Source organism: Ictidomys tridecemlineatus, chromosome X, assembly GCF_052094955.1.
Source record: "Ictidomys tridecemlineatus isolate mIctTri1 chromosome X, mIctTri1.hap1, whole genome shotgun sequence".
Classification (NCBI taxonomy): Eukaryota; Metazoa; Chordata; class Mammalia; order Rodentia; family Sciuridae; genus Ictidomys; species Ictidomys tridecemlineatus.
Window position 1 is genome coordinate 57,724,089 of NC_135493.1, and position 22,396 is coordinate 57,746,484.

Here is a 22,396-nt window from a genome sequence, read left to right on the forward strand (position 1 = left end):
CTCTGGTTTAATTCCTAGGTCTTTGATCCACTTTGAGTTGAGTTTTTTGCATGGTGAGGAATAGGGGTTTAATTTCATTTTGTTGCATATGGATTTCCAGTTTTTCAAGATCATTTGTTGAAGAGGCTATGTTTTCTCCAATGTATGTTTTTGATGCCTTTGTCTAATATAAGATAACTGAAGTTATTTGGGTTTGTCTCTGTGTCCTCTGTTCTGTACCATTGGTGCCAATATCATGCTGTTTTTGTTACTATTGCTCTGTAGTATAGTTTAAGGTCTGGTATAGTGATGACATCTGCTTTACTCTTCTTTGCTAAGGATTGCTTTAGCTATTCTGGGTCTCTTATTTTTCCAGATGAGTTTCATGACTGCTTTTTCTATTTCTATGAGGAATGTCATAGGGATTTTATTGGACTTGCATTAAATCTGTATAGTGCTTTTGATAGTATGGCCATTTGACAATATTAATTCTGCCTATCCAAGAGCAAGATAGATCTTTCCATCTTCTAAAGTCTTTTTTAATTTCTTTCTTTAGAGTTCTGTAGTTTTCATTGTAGAGGTCTTTCACCTCTTTCATTAAGTTGATTCCCAAGTGTTTTACTGGTTTTTAATGTAGTCACAGTAAGTGCAATCATTAGCCTACTCAGTTTTAGACTATTTTCATCATCTCAAAAAGAAAACCCAAGCCAAATATGGTGACACATGCCTGTAATCCTAGCAGTTTGGGAGGCTAAGACAGGAGGATAGCAAGTTCAAAGCCAGCCTCAGCAACTTAGCTAGGCCCTAAGCAACTTAGCGACACCCTGTTTCAAAAATAAAACATAAGGGGCTGGGGATATATCTTAGTTGGTAGAGTGCTTGCCTTATATGCACAAGGCTCTGAGTTCAATTCTCAGCACAACAAACAAACAAACAAACCAAAACAACCAAAAACAAAAACATAAAGGTTTGGGGTTGTGGCTCAGTGGTTAAGTGCTCCTGGGTTCACTCCCTGGCACCCCTCGCCCCAAGGAAGAAACCCCATACCCTTTTATTATCATCCTCCTCATGTCTAATTTCCCCTAGCTCTAAGAAATCTCTAATGTATTTTCTGTCTTTATAGATTCACCTATTCTGAAATTTCATATAAATGGAATCTTGTAATATGTGGTCTTTTGGGAGTGGCTTCTTAGCAAAATGTTTGTAAGCTTCATGTTGTAGCCTATATAGTGCTTCTTTTTAAAAATCTATTGTGCTTTTTTATATCATTAAATTCACTATGTTAGTTCTTTTTTTTTTTTCCTTTTGTGGTGCTGAGGATCAAACCCAGGGCCTTGTGTTTGCAAGGCAAGCATCCTATCAACTGAGCTATATCCCCAGCCCATAAAATTCACTATCTTAATGATTTTTGTGGGAGCTAGGGTTGTGGCTCAGTGGTACAGCAATTGCCTTGCATGTGTGAGGCTCTGGGTTCCATCTTCAGCACCACATATAAATAAATAAAATAAAGGTATTGTGTCCATCTACAACTAAAAATTAAAAAAAAAGATTTTTGTGTATAATTCAGCAGCATGAATTACATTCGCAATGTCATGCAGCCATTACCACTATTTCCAAAAATTTTTAATACCTAAAACAGAAACTCTGTGCATTAAGCAATAACTTCCCATTTCTGCTACTCCTTTGCTCTTGATAACCTCTAGTCTACTTTCTGTTTCTATGAGTTTGCCTATTCTAAGTACCTCATATAAGAGGAATCATGTGGTATTGTCCTTTTGTGTCTGTCTTTTTTCACTTAGCATAATATCTTCAAAGTTTATCCATGTTATAGCATGTAATGGAACTATATTCCTTTTTATGGCTTAATAGCATTCTCTTCTATGCATATACCACGTGTTTGCTTATCCATTTGTTTCTTGATGGGCATTTAGGTTGTTTTTACCTTTTGGCTATTGTGAATGATGCTGCAGTAAGCATGTTAAATAATAAAGTATCCCTTAGTATTTGTGGGGAATTGTTTCTAAGACCCCTCATGGATACCAAAATCCATGGATGTTCAAGTCCCTTATATAAAATGATGTAGTATTTGCAGATAACCAATGCATATCCTCCTCTGTATTTTAAATAACCTCTAGACTATGTTTAATACCTAATGCAATGTAAATTTTATTTAAATATTTCTTATACTGTATCACTTAGGAAATAAAGTCAAGCAAAAAGCTTGTACATTTTCAATACAGTTTTTAATTTTTTAATTTTGTATTTTTATTCTTTTTAAATATACATGATAGTAGAGTGGAGTGTATTTTGACATTTTATATATATATTTATGGAATATAACTTATTCTAATAGGATTCTATTGTGGTTGTATATGATGTAGAGTTTCGCTGGTCATATATTCATATGTGAACATAGGAAAGTTATGATCAATTCATTCTACTGTCCTCCCTCCCTTCCCTTCATTCCCTTTTGTCTAATCCAATGAATTTGTATTCTTCCCCCTGCCCCAGATGCAGTTGTTTTTTTTACTTGAATATTTTGATCCATAGTTGGTTGAATCTGCAGATGTAGAAACTGGGAGATAGAAGGCTGACTAGCTGTTCAAGTTTCTATTTTCACTTATTTTGGGTTTATATAGAGAATCAAAATTACTGTATCAAATGGTATTTCTGTTTAAATTTTTATTTACTTATTTTTAAAATTTTCATATTTTAATTAATTTATTTATTTATTTTTATGTGGTGCTGAGGATTAAACCCAGCACCTTGTATGTGCTAGGCAAGTGCTCTACTGCTGAGCCACAACCCCAGCTAACTTTTTTTAATAAGATTTTTTAGTTGTAGTTAGACACAGTACTTTTATTTTATTTATTTATTTTTATGTGGTACAGAGTATCGAACCCAGGGCCTTGAACGTGCTAAGCGAGTGCTCTGTTCCTGAGCCACTACTCCAGCCCCTCTGTTTAACTTTTTAAGGAATCATCACACTGTTTTGCCTAGTGGCTGAATGATTTTTCATTCCCATCAACAATGTATAACAGGGTTTTGAGTTCTTCCCATCTTCACCAACGCTTGTTATTTATGTGACTTTCTGATATAGTGGGCATAGAATGATATTTCACTGTTATTTATTTATTTTTTTGGTGTTTTGTTTTCTCAGTCCTGGGGATTGAAACTAGGGCTGCTTTACTACTGAATTACATCCCTAGCCCTTTTTATTTTTTTATTTTTATTCTGAGACAAGGCCTTGCTAAATTGCTTGCTAAATTAGGCCTTGCATAATTGGCCTTAAAGTTTGAATCCTCCTTCCCCAACCTCCTGAATCACTGGGATTCCAGGCCACTGTGCCTGGCTCATTGTTTTGATTTACATTTCCCTGATAACTATTTGTCTTGAATATCTTTTCATGTGCTTATTTTTGTATTTGTATATCTCCCCTGAAAATAGGTCTATTAAGATGCTTTTCCTGCTGGGCACCGTGGGGCACACCTGTAATCCCAGCAGCTTGGCTCTGGAGACTGAGGCAGGAAGATTAGGAGTTCAAAGCTGGCCTTAGCCATTTAGCAAGGCTCTAAGCAACTTAGTGAGACTTTGTCTATTTTTTTTTTTTCATTTTTATTTTTTGGTAGCAGGAATTGAACCTGAAGTGTTTAACCATTGAGCCACGTCCCAAGCCCTTTTTATATTTTATTTAGAGACATGGTCTTGCTAAGTGGCTTAGGCCTTGATAAGTTGCTGAGGCTGGCTTTGAACTTGCCATCCTCCTTCCTCAAGCCTCCTAAAGTGCTGTGATTACAGGTGTGTGCCGCCACACCCTGCTTATCTTTAAATAAAACATAAAAAATGCCTGGGGATGGGATGTGGCTCAGTGGTTAATTAATAGCCCCTGGGTTCAATGCTTGGTACCAAAAAGGGAAAAAAAAATGTGTGTGTGTGTGTGTGTGTGTAAAACATATATAAAATACATGTACAATATATTTTACACACACACACACACACACTTTCTGCTGGGTGTGGTGCTGTAAGTTTGTAATCCTAGAGGCTCAGGAAGCTGAGGCATTTAAGGAGACCCTGTCTCAAAAATAAAAATTAAAAAAACCCAGCAAATAAACAACAACAACAAAAACTGCTGGGGATGTGGCTCAGGGGTAGGTGGCCTTGGGCTCAATCCCTGGTACAAAACAAAATTTTTTTTCCTATTTTTAACAGAGTGGTTTGTCTTTTATTGTTGGGTTGTAACGATTCTTCCTTTTTTTTTTTTTTTAGATACAAGTCCCTTATCAAATCTATAATTTGCTTAGGAGTTGCAACTAATTCTTTACTTGAGTATTTCCAGGTCATAACAGGTAGTGTTAATTCAAATTGTAGACCTACATAGGGCTGGCTAGTGGTTACAGAGTTTTGAAAGTAGTTTTATTTTCACCCAGTCCCAGGATCAAGACAGGAAAGTTTATTTGTTGTTATTGTCCACACAGTGGAGTTTGTTTTTATTCTACAACCATATATTAGTGTATAACTTTTGTGGGTTCCAATTTTCTGATAGATCCCACTTTTATCTCCTGCAACATACCCCTTCCTGCCACACACACTTTGTAGCTATTAAACCCAGAAGTTCAAGGTTTCTAAGGTTTGGCAGAAAATCTTGATGAAAGAGCTCATTCAGTATTTAGTATTCCCATATTTTGTCTTTGTCTTTAGGAGCTGCAAATTCTTTGCTTTCATGTCAGCTCAGAAATATGCTTATACAGCTGATTACGATTTTAAAAAATTGCTAAGTTTTTAAGAAAGCAATTACCGACATTGAGAGTATCTAATATACAATATTTCTATGAATAATAATCAGATCATTGGCATAAAGAAGGTTAATAAACTGTGAGGCTAATGTGATTTGCTGACCCACAGCCTCTTGTATACTAGAAGTACTCTACCACTGAGCTATATAACCCCAGCCTTAAGATTGTGCCTTTTATAACTCAATTCATGGCATATAGTATGTAAAGTTCATGAGAACAGAACTTTTTGTCTGTTTATTCAATAGTTAATAAATATTTCATGAGTGAATAGAACTGTTTATAAATGTCAAATGAAATGCAATCTCTTTGAGTACTTTTTCTTATACTAACTAGAGTATTTTTTTTTTCACTTTGGCAAGAGGGAAGGGAGCTAACTTATTTTTCTTCTATCTTTTTTTAAAATTTTTTCGTTTTAGTTGTAGATGAACACAATACCTTTATTTTATTTGTTTTTGTTTTTATTTTTATGTGGTGCTGGAGATTGAACCCAGTGCCTCACGCATGCTAGGCAAGTGCTCTACCACTGAGCCACAACCCTGATCCATTCTTCTATCTTGTTAAGAAAAATATGTAATAAAGTATACTATAATGCAGAAAATTGATGATCAGCTTGGTTAATTTTCACTAACTGAATGCTTTTGTGTAAATATTACCAAGATCGGGCTGAGGATGTGGCTCAAGCGGTAGCGCACTTGCCTGGCATGCGTGTGGCCCGGGTTCGATCCTCAGCACCACATACAAACAAAGATGTTGTGTCCACTGAAAACTAAAAAATAAATATTAAAAAAAATAAAAAAATAAAATAAAGGTATTATGTCCAACTACAACTAAAACAAAATATTTAAAAAAATATTACCAAGATCAAGAAACAGGAGAAACAGGCCTAAACTTTTAAAAGTAATATTTTAGAAAAGTTATTTTCATATAATTTGGTGTGAGTCTTACTCTGTAGTGACTCAGATGTGGTAGTTAAATATTTGCAGCAAGGTGACTGTAAAATATTAGCTGCACATGAATTTTTCCTTTGAAGACATGATTAATGTCAGATTTTTTATAGTGCTGGAGCCCATGGCCAGTGATTGCATGACACTCATGAATAGTGTTGCTAATGGTTCATATCCCAGGGGTGTGAGGTAATGAATTTTTTACTGAACTCTAAATCCATGCTTAAAAGTATGTCTAAATTCTTCATCAATTTCTACCCACAGAAAAGGCAACATGGAATATGCTGAACTTCAAAGTTTAGAGTCATGACTACCAAAATGCAAATTTGTTTAAAGAAAGTATTTGTTTTATTGCTTTCTCTAGTTCCATTAAATAATTCACTTTTGACTTTTCCTATCATGTAGAGCAAGTGTTGTTTTCTTTTTTTTTAAATTTTATTATTTTATTTTTTTTAAAGAGAGAGAATTTTTTAATGTTTATTTTTTAGTTTTTGGCGGACACAACATCTTTGTATGTGGTGCTGAGGATCGAACCCGGGCCGCACGCATGCCAGGCGAGCGCGTTACCGCATGCCAGGCGAGCGCGTTACCGCTTGAGCCATATCCCCAGCCCAAGTGTTGTTTTCTTAAAGGACCAGGTACTAAATATTTTAGGCTTGCAGATGATACTATATGTCACAGCTATAGTATAGTGTGAAAGCAGCTATAGACAGTACATAAATGATTGGGAGTGGCTGTGTTCCAGCAAAACTTTATTTACAAAAACAGGTAGACTACAAGCTGGGGTTGTGGCTCAGTGGTAGAGTGCTTGCCTAGCATATGTGAGACACTGAGTCCAATTCTCAGCACTCCGCAAAAATAAACAAACAACCTGGTGCAGTGGCACATGCCTATAATCCCAGTTGCTTGGAGGAGAATTGTGAGTTCAAAGCCAGCCTCAGCAATAGTAAGGCACTGAACAACTCAGTGAGACTGTTTCTCTAAATAAAATACAAAATAGGGCTGGGGATGTGGCTCATCAGTGGAGTGCCCCTGAGTTCAGTCCCTGGTACCCCCTCCCCAAATAAATAAATAAACAAACAATATAAAGGCATCATGTCCATCTACAACTAAAAAATAAAGAAATAAAAAAACAAACAAAACAAAACAAAACCCAGGTAGACAGAGTTTGCTGACCCCAATCTAGAATAAGACCTCAACAGATGGATGCTCAATAGACTATCATAGGGGAATTGGCCATTCAGTAACTTAATTAACAAATTACTGAGTGGGTGCTACTTGCCAAACTGAGGACTAGGCTGTTAATTAAATTATAGTATACTTGGGCTGGGCTGGAGTTCTAGCTCAGTGATACAGTTTTTACTCTGTATGTGCAAGGATATAGGTTTGAACCACAGCACCCCCCCAAAAAAAAGGTATGTCTACTCACTGGAACATGAGACATTGAAAAATGATAATTTTTAAGACTTTTTTTTTATATGTGAGAAAATGCTTTTAGGTGGGAAATCAAGATAAGTTTATATCTTAATAAATATGGACTGATACTTAAAGAAACATATAAAGTTTTGTTAGGTAGAAAGATGATGGACAATTCTTTTCTGCTTTTCAAATTGTCCTCAGGATTTTTGCATTCCAAAAATAACTAAACGTGACCTAATGAGATGCCAGTTAAAACTTGTTTTCATTGCTATTATGTATAGATTGAATATACCTAATCTGAAATCCAAAATATTCCAAAAGTCTAAAGCTTTTTGATCATGGACATGATGTAAAAAGTAGAGAAATCCATGCCTGATCTCATGTGACAGGTTGTATTAAAACACAGGCACACAAATATATTGTATAAAATTACTTTCAAGCTGGGTGTAGTGGTTAATGTTTGTAATCCCAGCAGTTTGGGAGGCTGAAGCAGGAAGATTGTAAGTTTGAAGCCAACCTTAATAATTTTAGCGAGACCCTGAGCAACTTAGCAAGACCCTGTCTCAAAATAAATAAATAAATAAATAAAAAGAGCTGGGGCTATAAAGCTCAGTGGTAAAGTGCCCCTAGGTTAAATCCCTAGTATATAAAAACCTTCAAAGTATGTGTATAAGGTATATATGAAACAATTTTGTATTTAGACTCGGGTACCATTCCCAAGATATTTCATTGCATATATGTGAATATTCCAAAATCTGAAGAAGGAAGAAATCCTAATCATTTCTGATTTCAAGCATTTTAGATAAGGGATGCTCATTTTATAGAATGAACAAGAAGTTTTGAAAAACTATTGTTCAGTGAAGTTCTGAAGCCTTTTACCTAATCAATATAAAATTGACACTTGACAGTATGTTGCTGCTTTTTTCAAGATGTATTGTCATTTCTTTTATTTTTTTCTGTTTTAACAGTGCCCTTATGTCTGCCATTTGTTATATTTACTTACCAAAAAAGAAAATGGTGAGTATTTTCATTCTAATTTCATTACATTCACTGTATGGAATTAGCATTTGTTTTGTCATTTTTAAAATTAAAATAACTATTACTATTGGTTATATGACAGGATTCATTTGGCAAAAATTGTTTTGTAGTACTTTTATCTAAGATCATCTGCTTAATGGCTTTACTGAATTGGGTGTTTATATTTTTGATGTGTTTTAACATGAAATTATATGAACTACATAGTGGTTAGGCATAATCTTTTTCTTCTTTTTTTGAACCAAATGCATAAAACTTCTTTTCTTTACCTTTTCTAGTCAAACCATTTCGTGTGAGAAAGCTGCTTGATCTTCAAGCTAAAATCGTGAGTACTAAAAAAACCTGAGACTAGCCAGTTTATACTATGAGCCACATACTGAAGTAAGTTTGGAGATACAAAATCAAACGTCATTATCTTTTTTTTTAATAACAATTTTTTAAAGAGAGAGAGAGAGAGAGAGAGAGAATTTTTTAATATTTATTTTTTAGTTTTTGGCAGACACAACATCTTTGTTTGTATGTGGTGCTGAAGATCGAACCCGGGTCGCACGCATGCCAGGTGAGCGCGCTACCACTTGAGCCACATCCCCAGCCCTCAAATGTCATTATCTTAAAAGAACTTATTTTCTAGGGAGCTCAGTCAACCAAAAAAAATCACAGTTAGGGCTGGGGGTATAGCTTAGTAGTAGAGTGCTTGCCTAGCATGCATGAAGCCCTGGGTTTGATTTCCCAACACCACAATAAACAAACAAATAAATAAAGCAAGCAAGAAGCAGAATCAGACTGGGATCAAGGAGGAGAGGTGATGGTTGAATGAAATTTAATCGGATGAATGGGATTTAAATAGGCAAAGAATGGAGAGAAGGATACATTTGCTAGAGGGAGTAAAGATAAAGATATGTAGATGTCAAACAACAAAATATACTTTTATGGAAGTGGGTTGTTAGGGCTAGAATACTAAGTATTAGGGAGTAGCCAAAGTGAATTTATAATTCCTGTGGATATTTCTAGAAAACATTTCAAGGCATTTTCTACTAGGTACTTAAACTATAATATATTTTCTAACCATTATCTCTTGTCCTTATAGCTCTGTTGCATTGTTATTTCCACTATACCTGTCCAGTAACAGAGATCTCTGAAGCTTTGGAGTAGTGTTCATGCCTAATTGAAGTTGTTATGGCCTATCTAAAGGCATTCACATTGAGTGAAAAACACACAGAATACACCTATGTTTCTCCAATATGAGGTTTCCTTTTAGTACATATAGTTCAATGATTGATCTCGTTTTATAGCCTCCTGTTTTGGTTCCATGAGTACAATATCTTCTCTTAGTTCTGTGAGGCTATTAATGATAATATTTTTATCCAAGTTGAATTTTATTTCACATTGGTAGAAATTGTGAAAAAAATGTATATTTTCCCATGCTACAGCAACATATTTCAATGGAATAAGAAAATTCTTACCATAGTATAAGTTCTTGTTGATTTGTATAACTGAAACACAGTGTATATTCAAGGTAAAAAATGATTTATTAGCTGGACGTGGTGGTGCATGTCTGTAATCCCAGTGGCTCAGGAGCCTGAGACAGGAAGATCATGAGGTCCAGCCTCAGTGGGCTGGGGTTGTGGCTCAGTGGTAGAGTACTTGCCTAGTATGTGTGAGGCACTGGGTTTGATTCTGAGCACCACATGTAAATAAATGAATAAAATAAAGGTCCATCAATATCTAAAAAAAAAAGCCAGCCTCAGTTATGATGAGAGCACTAAGCAACTCAGTGAGACCATGTCTCTAAATAAAATACAAACTAAGGCTGGGGATGTGGCTCAGTGGTCAAATGCCCCTGAGTTCAATCTTCAGTTAGTGCCCCCCCCATAAAAAAAAGATTTAGTAGATGATTGTCTAAAAATTTTGAACCCAGATATTAAATGTATGGTTTCATTATTAACATTTAATCTAGTACACTGCTAAATTATTTCCATTATTGATTAATACCCATTTATGAAGATGTATTTATGACATTGTTTTAGTTTTTTATTAACTTGGGCAAGTCCAAATATCAAATTGAGAAGACATATATATTCTCATGTGTAACCTACCCTGCTTATAATAGTAACAGGTTACATGAGCAAATAGTTAACGTGAATTTCTGATACCAGCCAAGACTTGTATCCTGTCTATTCCCATCCATGCCCCATATCTCTCAATATATGAAAGGAAACAAAAACAGTAATTACCTTTCTGATGATAGGCATTAATGGTGGGAAGTAGAGCAAGCATGTTATTCTCTCTCATAAACTGGGCTGTGTTGAAAGTGATCTTTGGAATAAGAAGGGGTATTAGATTTCATCGTAAGGGTTGATGAGGGTAGTTTCTGGGATTTTCCCTCAACCAAGGCATGATTCTTTGTGTATGTACTTTGGGCTGTGCTTTTTTTCCCTTCTGTTTCCAGTTTTCTTTCTTTTTCCCCCCTTTTAAGATCAGGGACACTACCACTAGGTGATGTCCTCTGTGCTTTTTAATTTTATTTTGAGATGGGGTCTCACTAAGATGTTGAGGCTGTCTTTAAACGGTGATCTTCCTGCCTCAGCTTCCCAAGCAGTTGGAATTATAGGTGTGTACCACTATATCTGATGTCAGCTCTGTTTCTGTTTCCTTGTAGTTCTTTTTTTTTTTAAATTGTTTTTTAGTTATAGTTGGACACAAATATCTTTATTTATTTTTATGTGGTGCTGAGGATTGAACCCAGGTCCTCGCACATGCCAGACAAGCACTCTACCACTGTGCCACAACCCCAGCCCTCCTCATAGTTCTTATTTGGTCTGACTTTCATCATAGTGGGTTTTTCTCAAATAATTGGTAAAGCTTATTTGTTTATATTTAATAGTAGCACTAAAATGGTGATTGAAAAAACTTCTGTGCATGAGCAGGACTTTTTCGTTGTAGCATCTTGATGTCTCATGGGGGAGCCTCCCTGATGATTGTGCCAATTTTCCCAGAGAGATATTATCCTGTTTCCTGCTTGGGGGTTCTAGGGTTCTCCAGAGAAAAAGAACCAATAGGGTATGTGTGGGGTGGGGGTGGGGTGTGTGTGGGTGGGGGTGTGTGTGGTTGGGGGTGTGTTATAAGGAATTGATTCATATGGTTATGGAGGATGGCATGTCCAAAATCAGTAGGATATGGTAGGCCAGCAGGCTGGAGACTCAGGAGAGCAGGTGTTTGCAGTGAGTTCAAAGACAGTCGGCTATAGAACTCAGAAGAGTTGATGGTTCAAAAGAAATCTGAAAGTAGTCTGCTGGAAAAGTTTCTGTGTCTCAGGGAGATTGGTCTTCTTGTTCTATTCAGGCCTTCAATTGATCATTACAAGATCCATCTACATTATAGAAGACAATCTGCTTTAAAGTTTTCCTAGTTAAATGTTAATTTCATTCAGAACACCCTCAGAAACGCCCAAAAATACCTGGGCATCTCATGAACAGCCAAATTGATACATAAAATTAACCATCATAGGGGTATAAACCTGGCTGTTGGCACTTGGGACCTAAGCAGTAGGAAGGAGCAAAGAGTGGTTGGTCTTGGTATTCTCCCTTAGATGTGCTGGAATATAAGTCCTGCTTCATCTTCAGGGAGTGAAACACTAATGTTTTACCGGAATGGTGAAGGAATTTGGATTCTAACATCTGCTGCTTTTTTTTTTTTTTTTTTTTTTTTTTTTGGTACCTGGGATTGAACTCAGGGGCACTCAACCACTGAGTCGCATCCCCAGCCCTTTTTGTATTTTATTTAGAGACAGGGTCTCATTGAGTTGCTTAGTGCTTTGCCATTGCCGAGGCTGTCTTTGAATTTGTAGTCCTCCTGTCTCGGCCTCCTGAGTCGCTGGGATTACAGGTGTGTGCCACTGTGCCCAGAGTAACTGCTTCTTTTGTAGGCTTTCAAGTGATCCTATTTTCTGTCTTCTTGAAACTCTACTTTTCAGAGGTATCTAGTCCTTCAAAATCTTGAGCCTTTCTGGAAGTTCACAAATATTAATCAGCTTCCTTTGAGGCTTTTTGTGTTGGTGCCTTAATTTTATACTATCTGTTCTGTTAACTTTTTACTATTTGCCTATCTTTATTTTAGGTTCCAAAATCTTGTTTAGGTCTCTCCTGTACTGTTGCCTCTTCTTTTGTTCTCCTTGAACTTGTGCTTTATGCCTTTTTCATTCCTTTACTGTGTTCTTAATGGCACTTTGGTAGGACCTTAGAGTTAATCACATATGTTCAGTATGCCATATTGAATTGAAAGTCTCCTACTTTTTAAATGTTAACTTTTTAAAATATATATATGTGTATGTATGTATATATGTATATATATATATATATACACATATATATTTGTAGTTGGACACAATACCTCTATTTATTTATTTATTTTTATGTGGTACTGAGGATTGAACCCAGGGCCTTGCTTGTGCTAGGTAATTCTCTACCACTGAGCTACATCCCCAACCCCTTAAATGTTAACTTTTTAATAAACAAATATAAGTTTAATTAAAAGATCTCTGCATTCCTGGGTGTGGTGGTACATACCTGTAATCCTAGTGGCTCGGGAGGCTGAGCAGGAGGATCACAAGTTCAAAGCAAGACTCAGCAACTTAGGCCCTAAGCAATTCAGTGAGACCCTGTCTGTAAATAAAATTTTAAAAGGGGAGGTGGTGCTGGGGATGTGATTAAGTGTCCCTGGGTTCAATCCCTAGTATCAAGAAAAAAAAAGGAAAGAAATTAATAGAGGGATTTTAGAGGTTGGATAAAGGGAGGTTGGATTTGACCAGTGCAAGCTGTACGCATATATGGAAAGATCACACTGAACCCAATTAATTTGTGTTAAATAAAAAATAAAAGATTTTTAAAAAGCAATTTTTAGCCAGGCATGGTGGTAGCTAAACCCAGTTACTCAAGAGGCTAAAGGTATCAGGATTGCAAATTTGAGACCCTCCTAGGCAACTTAGTGAAAATCTGTCTCAGAATAAAAAATAAAAAGGCCTGGTAGAGTACCCTTGGGTTCAATCCACAGTACCACACACACAAACATAAAAGACTTTAAATAAACTTAATTTTACGAGGCTTTTATAAAATAGGAATTATTGTATGCCTCATAACATTTTCTTCAACAATAGGCTGCACATATAATGGTATGTATCATATAGGATGTATGTAGTAGACTGTACCATTTATGGTTTGTGTAAGTACATTCTGTGATGTTCCAATGACAAAATCACCTAACAATGCACTTCTCATAATATACCCCCATCATTAAGTGATACACTTCTGTGCTGTATTTCTAATGCCTATTTGCTGCCTTTGTACAGTATTAAAATAAATTTTAATGTACTAAAACAATGTGGTTACCTTTCTGGATTCATTTTAGTGATATGATTTTTCTGGATATCTGGTATCTAGCAGTAATGATTTCTTTCATTGTAAAGTTAGTGTGTTTGTTAAGACTTTTTTGTAATATCAAGTTGCTTGACACTTGCAAACCAATTTTGAGATTTTTCTAGTCAGTTTTCCAGGATTTATGATAATCAGGCATTATATTAATATTTCTTCTGTTTCCTTGGCTTCCCTTTTAGAACCCATCTCCTTGATGTCTGAATCATAGATGAGTAAACTAAGTCCTGAATATGTTACCAGTGAGAATAAGCCATGTTATACTAGCAAGTATGACAGGCAAGACTAAGATATGGGAGGGAAGAAGATAAAATAGGAAGAGGAGAGAAAAATAACAAGGAAGAAGTAGAACAGGCAGAAAGGTCATAAAATAGAAGTTCTCAGGTTGGAGAAGTTTGTTTTATGATGGTTGATTCAAATATGTGGTTACTTATTCCTTTATTTTCTGTAGCATCTTTCTATAGTTATATCATAGTAAAATTGCAATCTGAATATCTGTTTAATCTAATTTTATTATTAATTTTTCTTCTTCTTGGTACTTGTTTCCTCAATTTCTTACTGGCCACAAAATTGAAAATGGAAAATTCTTATTTTATTTCAGGGAATGCAGCCTCATCTCCAGGCTTTGTTGTCACTATATAAGTTCTTTGTTCCTACTTTGATTTCTGTATCTCTGCCTGTAAGGAAGAAGGTAAGGGATTATGGAGAAAAAAGTCATATGGAAATTGAAATATATTATTTTTAGAAGTTTACAGATTTGGGCTAAAATATTTATTGCTTACTGTTTAGATATCTAGTGTTATAGTACTATTAGGGGAAAGTTTTATTAGGGATTTTGTGTTGTTCCATTTGGTGCATTTAATAGATTCTTGATTAGGAAAACACATTAAATGGATTTGTGTGGGAACAAAATCATAATTAATATGCTTTCAGTTAATGAAGAATTTTATAGTTTATGTTTCTCCAACTTACCAGTACCCATTTCATTGTACTTTACACCCAAAATTATAGATCTATTTTAAGAATTCAGAGAATATGTGGAATTCAGCTCTACTTGCTATGAGGCTAAGAAATCAGCAACCTTTTCCAGAACCTCTAAAACTGGTATTGGGTTCAGCTAATGTCCGTCCTCTAAAAAGAGTAAGTATCTGTACCCCAAATGACTTGTGTGCCTTTCTTTTATAAAATCCAAATAATAACCAATCAGATATTGGAGGAGATTATATAGATTTAAATTTAAATCCATTTTATTTATGCAGGATACTATGGAAACTACATTCAGACTGCTTTAATTAAAACACCTTAACAACCGATTTTATACTTGTAATTTATAGTCTGTTTAGTTCATTGATAGATTGTTCTATTATCTTTTTCCTTTAGAAATTGAATTCTCACTCAGTTATACCTGTGCTAAATTCTGGTAGCTATACTAAAGAATGTGGAAAAAAAGAGATGAGTCTTTCTGATTGTCTCAGTCACAATAGATCCTTTCCACTAGAACAGCTTCAAAACTTCCCTCAACTCTTACAAAACATTCATTGCTTAGAGGTATGTTTATCTGCATTTTCTATTTGACTTTCATGGCTTTTATTTTTGTTGTGTATTCCATATATGATGATTTCCTTGTTGCCATGACCCACTTTTTATATACTAACTGCTGACTAGCTGTTTTATCTTTATAGCTGCCTTCTCAGATAGGCTCAGTGCTGAACAACTCTCTGCTACTTCACTATATTAACTGTGTCAGAGATGAGTCGATTTTATTGAGGCTCTATCACTGGTTGAGTCAAACATTACAAGAAGGTAAGAATTAACACTTTAAAAACATTAAGTAAATAAGAACAGAACAAGATAGTTTTCAAATGAGTTTCTTTTATAAGGGTGCCAAATTCTAGACAAGAAGAGACTTCATAGGCTGTAATCGTTTCTCTGGTAATCATATATTCAAACCATAAATACTTCTGTTGTAATTTCAAGTCAATAAGAAAGTAGGGGTGTTAAAGAAATCCTGCTGGATGGCTACCAGAACTCGCTGATTGCCTCTACTTTGATGCCCATCACAATCCAAGGCCTCCTTTTCCTTGCAAACCCAGAAACTTGCCATTAGTGAGAATATTATTTTTTTTATTTTTATTTTTTGAAGAAAGAGAGAGAGAGAGGGAGAGAGAGAGAATTTTTAATATTTATTTTTTAGTTATCGGCGGACACAACATCTTTGTATGTGGTGCTGAGGATCGAACCCGGGCTGCACACATGCCAGGCGAGCGCGCTACTGCTTGAGCCACATCTCCAGCCCCTAGTGAGAATATTAGGTTAATAAAACTAATAAACCAGAGGACACTAATGTATAATCTAGAATGTCAAATTATTATTTTACAATAGAAATTCTTTCTGATAACCACAATGTTCATATCTGACAACTAGAATATCCCTTTTTTGCCACCAGCATATATGGAAGACAGGTTTGTCATTAAAAGATTTCTTAATTATAGGATTAAAGGAAAGGGCAGTGAGAAGTCTTTCATCTAGGACATAGTAGAACCTGATCATTTCATTCCTTCAAAAGGAAATATTTTTCTAGAGATAGTCTTTCTGTTTACCAGAATGACTGTGTTTCTTTCCAGGATAAGCAACTTCTGACTCTTTAAGTATTTAAAGTCAGTTTTAGTCAGTTCCAGGCTAATTCTTCTACTCAGAGGCTTTCTTTAGAAAGGACATGATGTAATATATTAGATGTCCAAATAGTTAATTGTTACCACATGTAGATTATATCCAGTGAACCCTAATTTAAGCTTAGTGTATTCTCAAACTTTTAATCTGTACATTAATAGTTTCTTGGATTACTGTGTGACATAAAGCTAATCACATACATTATATATGGATTTTTACTGTTTTTTTTTTCATAAAAAGCCTTCCCCTAAGCAGCCATGTTTTTGAGGAGCATTTTATTATCACCTCCACATTCCTGTTACAGTCTATAGTGTGAGTTGTCTAGAATGTGAGACAAATTTTTAAATGTGTCATTTATTTGTCATTTCAGAGTAGTGATAATAATATTTTGTATGGTTTTTATTATTATGCAACCATATGCTTATTTTCACTATTTGTGATCTAGAATGTATTTGGTATAAGGTGAATAATTATGAACACGGAAAAGACTTTACCAACTTCCTGGACACTATCATCAGGGCACAGTGCTTCCTACAGGTAAGATTCCACTTGTTTTCTGCACACTCCACCACTCTTCACTAAAATTTATTTAGATGTCCGTCAAAAACTTTTCTTTAATACCTGACATCTTTTGTAAGCAACATTTGCTCAATATGAAATTCACTGTAAATAGAGCTGAGGTGGACTGATGTTTATCTTTGCTCTGTTGGATTTGAAGAAAGAATTTACATTATTCAAATAAAAGGGAAAGGCTATCTATGATTCAAGAGAAAAACTGAAGATATCATTGAATGCATACAACTAATTGAATTAGCTGATAAAGTGAATCACATAGGGTCACTATTTGTGTTCTTGATAGCAGTAAACATTTTTTGAGTATCAAATATGTTATAGAAAATGGTCTATTTAGCTTGGGTAACTCTGACTTGTATTGTAAGCTGTGTTATAGATATCATTGCCATCCCAAAGCCTTCACGCATCATCCAAGTCTGGATTAGCTACTTGTTTTACATGCCCCATTTCTCCCTGTTCTTACCTCTGTCATGGTATTTTTAGTATCCATTTTCCCACATATTATGAGCTCCCAGAAGGCAATAACTATGTCTAACTTTTTTTAATGTTCTACTTGGTACCTAATTTGAAAGAGATGCTCAAAGTTTGTTCAGTAAATCTTAGGGTATGAAACCATTTAGTTTGAAATTGGGTATGAACTATGGTAGGATAAAAAGAGCAATCTAGGTTGAGTTTTGGTTTTCCTGCTAGGAAGGTTGGATGGTCTTCATTGAGAAAAGGAATATAGGATGAGCAGGCTCAGAAGAAAAGATGAGTTTGGTTTAAGAGATGCCTTGGGATATCTAAGAGGTCATATCCAATAGGCAGTTAGATTAAGTCAAGAGCTCAGAAATGAGATTAGGGCTAAAGATAAAAATTTAGGACTCCTCATGATAAAGGTGGCATTTTGACTTTCATATGGATGAGATTCCCCAGAGATTTCATGTCATGAAAATAAGGTTTGGGATAGAGTCCTCGTGAATGCCAGTACTTAAGCCTCAAATGAAAAAAGGGAAACACTGGGTCTTTATTTTGGTGGAAATGTAAGCATCCTAGACTCTTGGGCTTTTCCAGATGGGGCTACTCAGAGTTTGGATTTGGTCTATGGCCCCTAATGAAATTCTTACCCTATTATATAACATTGTACACATTTTATTGACTATTCAAGTTATATTGTATGTACTCAAATAATAAATTTCATTTATCCTTAAAAATATTACATTATTTGGGACTGGAATAGTAGCTCAGTGGTAGAGTGCTTGCCTAGCATGTGTAAGGCACTGGGTTCGATTATTAGCGCTGCATATAAAAAGCAAATGAATAAAATAAAAGTCCATCAATATCTTTTTTTTTTAGTGGTGGTGGTGCTGGGGATTGAACCCAGGACCTTGTGCATGCAAGGCAAGCACTCTACCAACTGAGTTATATCCCCAGCCCAAAAGTCCATCAATACCTAAAAATAAATTTAAATATTCCATTATTTGACTTTTTACCTTCTTTCTAATTTATAACATTTTATAGTGCTTAAAAACTATTGATAAAGATGGTAATGTATCTAAATACTAATCACCTCATCCTTTTTATTAGCACTTATGGTGCCTAAGACTTTTATATTATATATATATTTATTTATTTATATTTATATTTATTTATTTTATTTTATTTTATTTTATGTGTGTGTGTGTGTGTGTGTGTGTGTGTGTGTGTGTGTGTGTGTGTGGTCCTAGGGGTTGAACTCATGGCCTTATGCATGCAAGGCAAGGACTCTACCAAATGTAGTATATCCCAAGTCTGACCTTTATTATATTGATGACAAAAAAATTTGTCTTAAAGTGAAACAACCATAGCACAAAACAAAAATAAGCTGGTTTCCTAGAGAGTAATTATGATTAAGAGTTCCATGTAAGGTTTGCTATCGACTTGTATTTTAGGAGGGGTTTTATTCCTGTGAAGCATTCCTCTATAAGAGCCTTCCTCTCTGGGATGGCCTCTGTTGTCGGTCACAGTTCCTTCAGCTTGTGAGCTGGATTCCTTTTAGTAGTTTTTCAGGTACGTATCATGAAAACTTGGAGTCATTTAATTCAATATAATATGAATTTAAAGGATCTTTAATATGCTTTTTTTTTTTTAATTCCTAGAGGTGAAGCCACTTCTTTTTGATCATCTAGCACAGCTCTTCTTTACATCAACCATTTATTTCAAGGTAAAAAAAAATGTCCTGCTTAATCTCAGTAAGAGGTATTGTTTATTACCAGTAGTACACAATTCTAAATTGATATTATAGCACTGATTTTTTTGAGTGATTCTCTTGAATCTGGACTTTGAAGTATTAAATTACTCAATTCAAAGTTAACAGAATTTTCTGCTTTTAATGTTTCATCTTATATATTTTTCCTGGATTGTTTCCATTTGTAGCAAATGACAAAGTGAATGAATGTGGCAAATGTGTACTATTATTATCATCATCATCATCATTATCATCATCTTCATCATCATTAGAACTGGGGATTGAACCTAGGGCCTCACACATGCTAGGCAAGTGCTCTACCACTGAGCCATATTCTTATCCTGCAAATGTATATTAATAAAAACAAACTGGGAAGTACTCAACTGTACTTAGTTTGATTGTTGTGGTTTGTGTTTTTGTAGATAATGCTTAATTCATTTCACAAATATTCATTGAGCATCCACTGAAACCGAATTTTTGAGATGAAACTCGAATCCTTCTGATGGTGGGTGGGGTCTGTGTAAGGTTGCAGGCCTCTGCAGTGGAAAAATACTGCAGCTATTAATGGTGGGTCATGCTCTCCAGTGTTTCAGCAGACCCCAGTAGCTCACCATTAGTTTCTTCTTTCTGGGTTCTTGTCTCATGAATTTGAAGAATGAAATCCACAGACCAGGATGAGTGAGTGTAAGAGTAGGATTTAGTGAAGAATAGAAATAGGAACAGAACTCTTGTAGTGCAAGAGGGGACAAATAGCAGGTTTTCTCCATCTGAATGTGCTAGTCTAGAGGTTTATATAACACTTAGATCACTACTATTGATCCAAACTTATGCTAATTAGAAACTCTCAAGTCTCAAATTCCATTCAGGTTTGCCCCACTTCCATTTTCTCGCTGGACTTTAGGATGGAGGAAGTTAAAGTTGTGGGATGATCTATGCTTGCAGATTTGAGGCTGCAGTGCCATGTGGAGTGGGCTTCTGGCAGCAGGTGTCTGAACCACAGGTGTCTGAACCATGCCCAGGCCTGTCTGCCAAAGCATGACAGGTTGGTGTGCCTCGGCTTTCAGCACTTAGGACCATCATGCCTGCACGGTGGGCTCCATGTAGCTACAGGCTGTGCTTGCCACCCACACTCCAACCAACCTGGGCTGCCACTCCACTTTCCTGCTCTGCTGCCACTTCTTGGTAGGGACAAGTAGGACAGCTTTGCAGGTTAGCAGCCAGGAAGCCATGTTACCACTATATACTAGGCACTCTTGTTAACACTGGGAATATGTAAACAGCATATAGTGACCAAAGCAAACAAACTCCTTGGGACATTCATATTGTGTATTTATACTTTAGTCATTTTCTGCTAATAAAATTCTTCAAATCTTATTTGATAAAATTAAATGTGTTACTATTTTTGGGGTGGTCTCCAAAAAGACCACTGTGACTTTCAAGACCTCTTCCTGGATGAGTTGAGGCACTTTCTTCAAGAATGGTTATTTCACTTCCAAAAAAGTGATAACATAAGTAGTATTTCTTTTACAACTTATTTTCATTTAAATCACTTAATGTTATAGGAAAAATGTCTTCTGATTAGCATTTGTCATAAATGAATCATATATTATTTCTTAAAATTTGATTTTTTTTAAATTAGAGTTTTATAGTTATATATAATAGATGGATTCATCCTGACAAACTCATACATGCATAGAAATCAATTTTGGTTCATGACCCTCCCACTTTTCCCTCCTGTTCTCCCTCCCCTCTCATTCTCCTTACTCTACTCTAGTAGACTTCTTTTCTCTCATCTGTTATTTCGTATCATTTTATCCTTCCCTTCCCTTTTCCTTTATTTTATTCTACCTTCTGCATATGAGATAAAACATTTGACCTTTAAGTTTCTAAGTTTGGCTTATTTCACTTAGCATGACATTATACTCCATTTTCATCCATTTACCATCCATTTTCAAAATAGATTCTGATAATTCTCTGGATTTCAGAGGGTTCTGCAGTGATAGGTCCATTTTCATCCTTGATCCTATTATTTGCTGCTTACTCTTTCTTTTGGTTAGTTTGGCTAAAGGCTTGTCAATTTTATTTTTTCAAAGAACTAACTCTGTTACATTGATCATTTGTATTCTCAATTTCATTGATTTTTGGCTCTGATCCTAATTATTTCTTGTCTTCTGGTTTGGGGGTTGGTTTGTTCTTTTTCTTTATTTTTTAAAAAAATATTTATTTTTTAGTTGTAGATGGACAAAATACCTTTATTTAATTTATTTATTTTTCTGTGGTGCTGAGGATCGAATCCAGGGTCTTCCACATGCTAGGTGAGCGGTCTACCACTGAGCCACAATCCTAGCCCCAGTTGTTCTTTTTCTAAGAGCTTAAGGTGGAGCATAAGCTTATTTACTTGGACTCTTGCAAATTCTTTAATGTAGACACTCAGTAGTGTCTATGAATTCTCTTAGGACAGTTTTCATGCTGTCCCAGAGATTTTGGTATGTTTTACCTTTGTGTTTGTCTCTAACAATTTCTTGATTTCTATTCTCATTTCTTAGATCCATTCTTCATTTAAGAAAATTTTGTTTAATCTCCATGTGTTTGTATAGTTTCTATTATTTGTCTTGCTGTTGATTTCTAGCTTCATTCCATTATGATGTGATAGGATACATGGGATTAGATCAGTTTTTTATGTTTTCTAAGATTTGCTTTGTGGCCTAGAGTATGATATATTTTGGAAAATGTCCCATGTACAGCTGAAAAAAAGGTAAATTAAGCAGTTTTGGGGTGGAATATTCTGAAGATGTCTATTAGGTCCATTTGACTTATAGTGTTTAGGTTGGAAATATATTTATTGATTTTTTTTTTTGTTTTGATGAGATGTCTTTTGTGATAAGAGTGTATAGAAATTCCCCAGTATTATTGTGTCGGGGTCTATGTGGAATTTAATGTCATGGAATATTTTTTCATGTAATTGGGTTTGTTGACATTTGAGGCATAAATGTTTACTATGGTTATATCTTCTTATTGGATTTCCCTTTACTAGGACATAGTGACCTTTGTCTCTTCTGATTAATTTTTGCTTGAAATCTGCTTTGTTTGATATGAGAATAGCTACTACTCCTTGATTTGTTGGACCAGATGCCTGGAATAGTTTTTCTACTCGCTTTTTACCTTCTTCAGCACGTCGATGTCTTTGCCTATGAGTCTCTTGTAAACAGCATATAATCAGATCTTGTTTTGTGATCCATTCTGTTAATCTGTGTCTTTTAATTGGAGAGTTGAGACCATTAACATTCAGCGTTAGTATGCATATGTTTGTGTTTTTCTCCATTTATTTTTTTGCTATATTTTATCCTGTCT

General features: G+C 35.2%; 1 protein-coding gene and 1 non-coding gene across 4 annotated transcripts in view; one reads left to right on the forward strand and one right to left on the reverse strand.

Moving 5' to 3' along the window:
• The window catches only part of Cenpi (centromere protein I), a 76,466-nt gene that overhangs the window by 12,999 nt on the left and 41,071 nt on the right, over positions 1 to 22,396 (forward strand). For all 3 annotated transcript variants that reach the window (XM_040283570.2, XM_021720462.3, XM_078034487.1), the window contains exons 7-15: positions 8,104 to 8,152; positions 8,449 to 8,495; positions 14,198 to 14,287; positions 14,608 to 14,736; positions 14,977 to 15,144; positions 15,279 to 15,399; positions 16,712 to 16,803; positions 18,750 to 18,867; positions 18,957 to 19,021. In XM_040283570.2, the coding sequence (XP_040139504.1) occupies positions 8,104 to 8,152; positions 8,449 to 8,495; positions 14,198 to 14,287; positions 14,608 to 14,736; positions 14,977 to 15,144; positions 15,279 to 15,399; positions 16,712 to 16,803; positions 18,750 to 18,867; positions 18,957 to 19,021 (879 nt within the window). The remainder of the gene's footprint in view (positions 1 to 8,103; positions 8,153 to 8,448; positions 8,496 to 14,197; positions 14,288 to 14,607; positions 14,737 to 14,976; positions 15,145 to 15,278; positions 15,400 to 16,711; positions 16,804 to 18,749; positions 18,868 to 18,956; positions 19,022 to 22,396) is intronic.
• On the reverse strand, positions 18,178 to 18,250 carry Trnaa-ugc (transfer RNA alanine (anticodon UGC)). Its single transcript has one exon. It is a non-coding gene; the product is annotated as a tRNA-Ala (tRNA).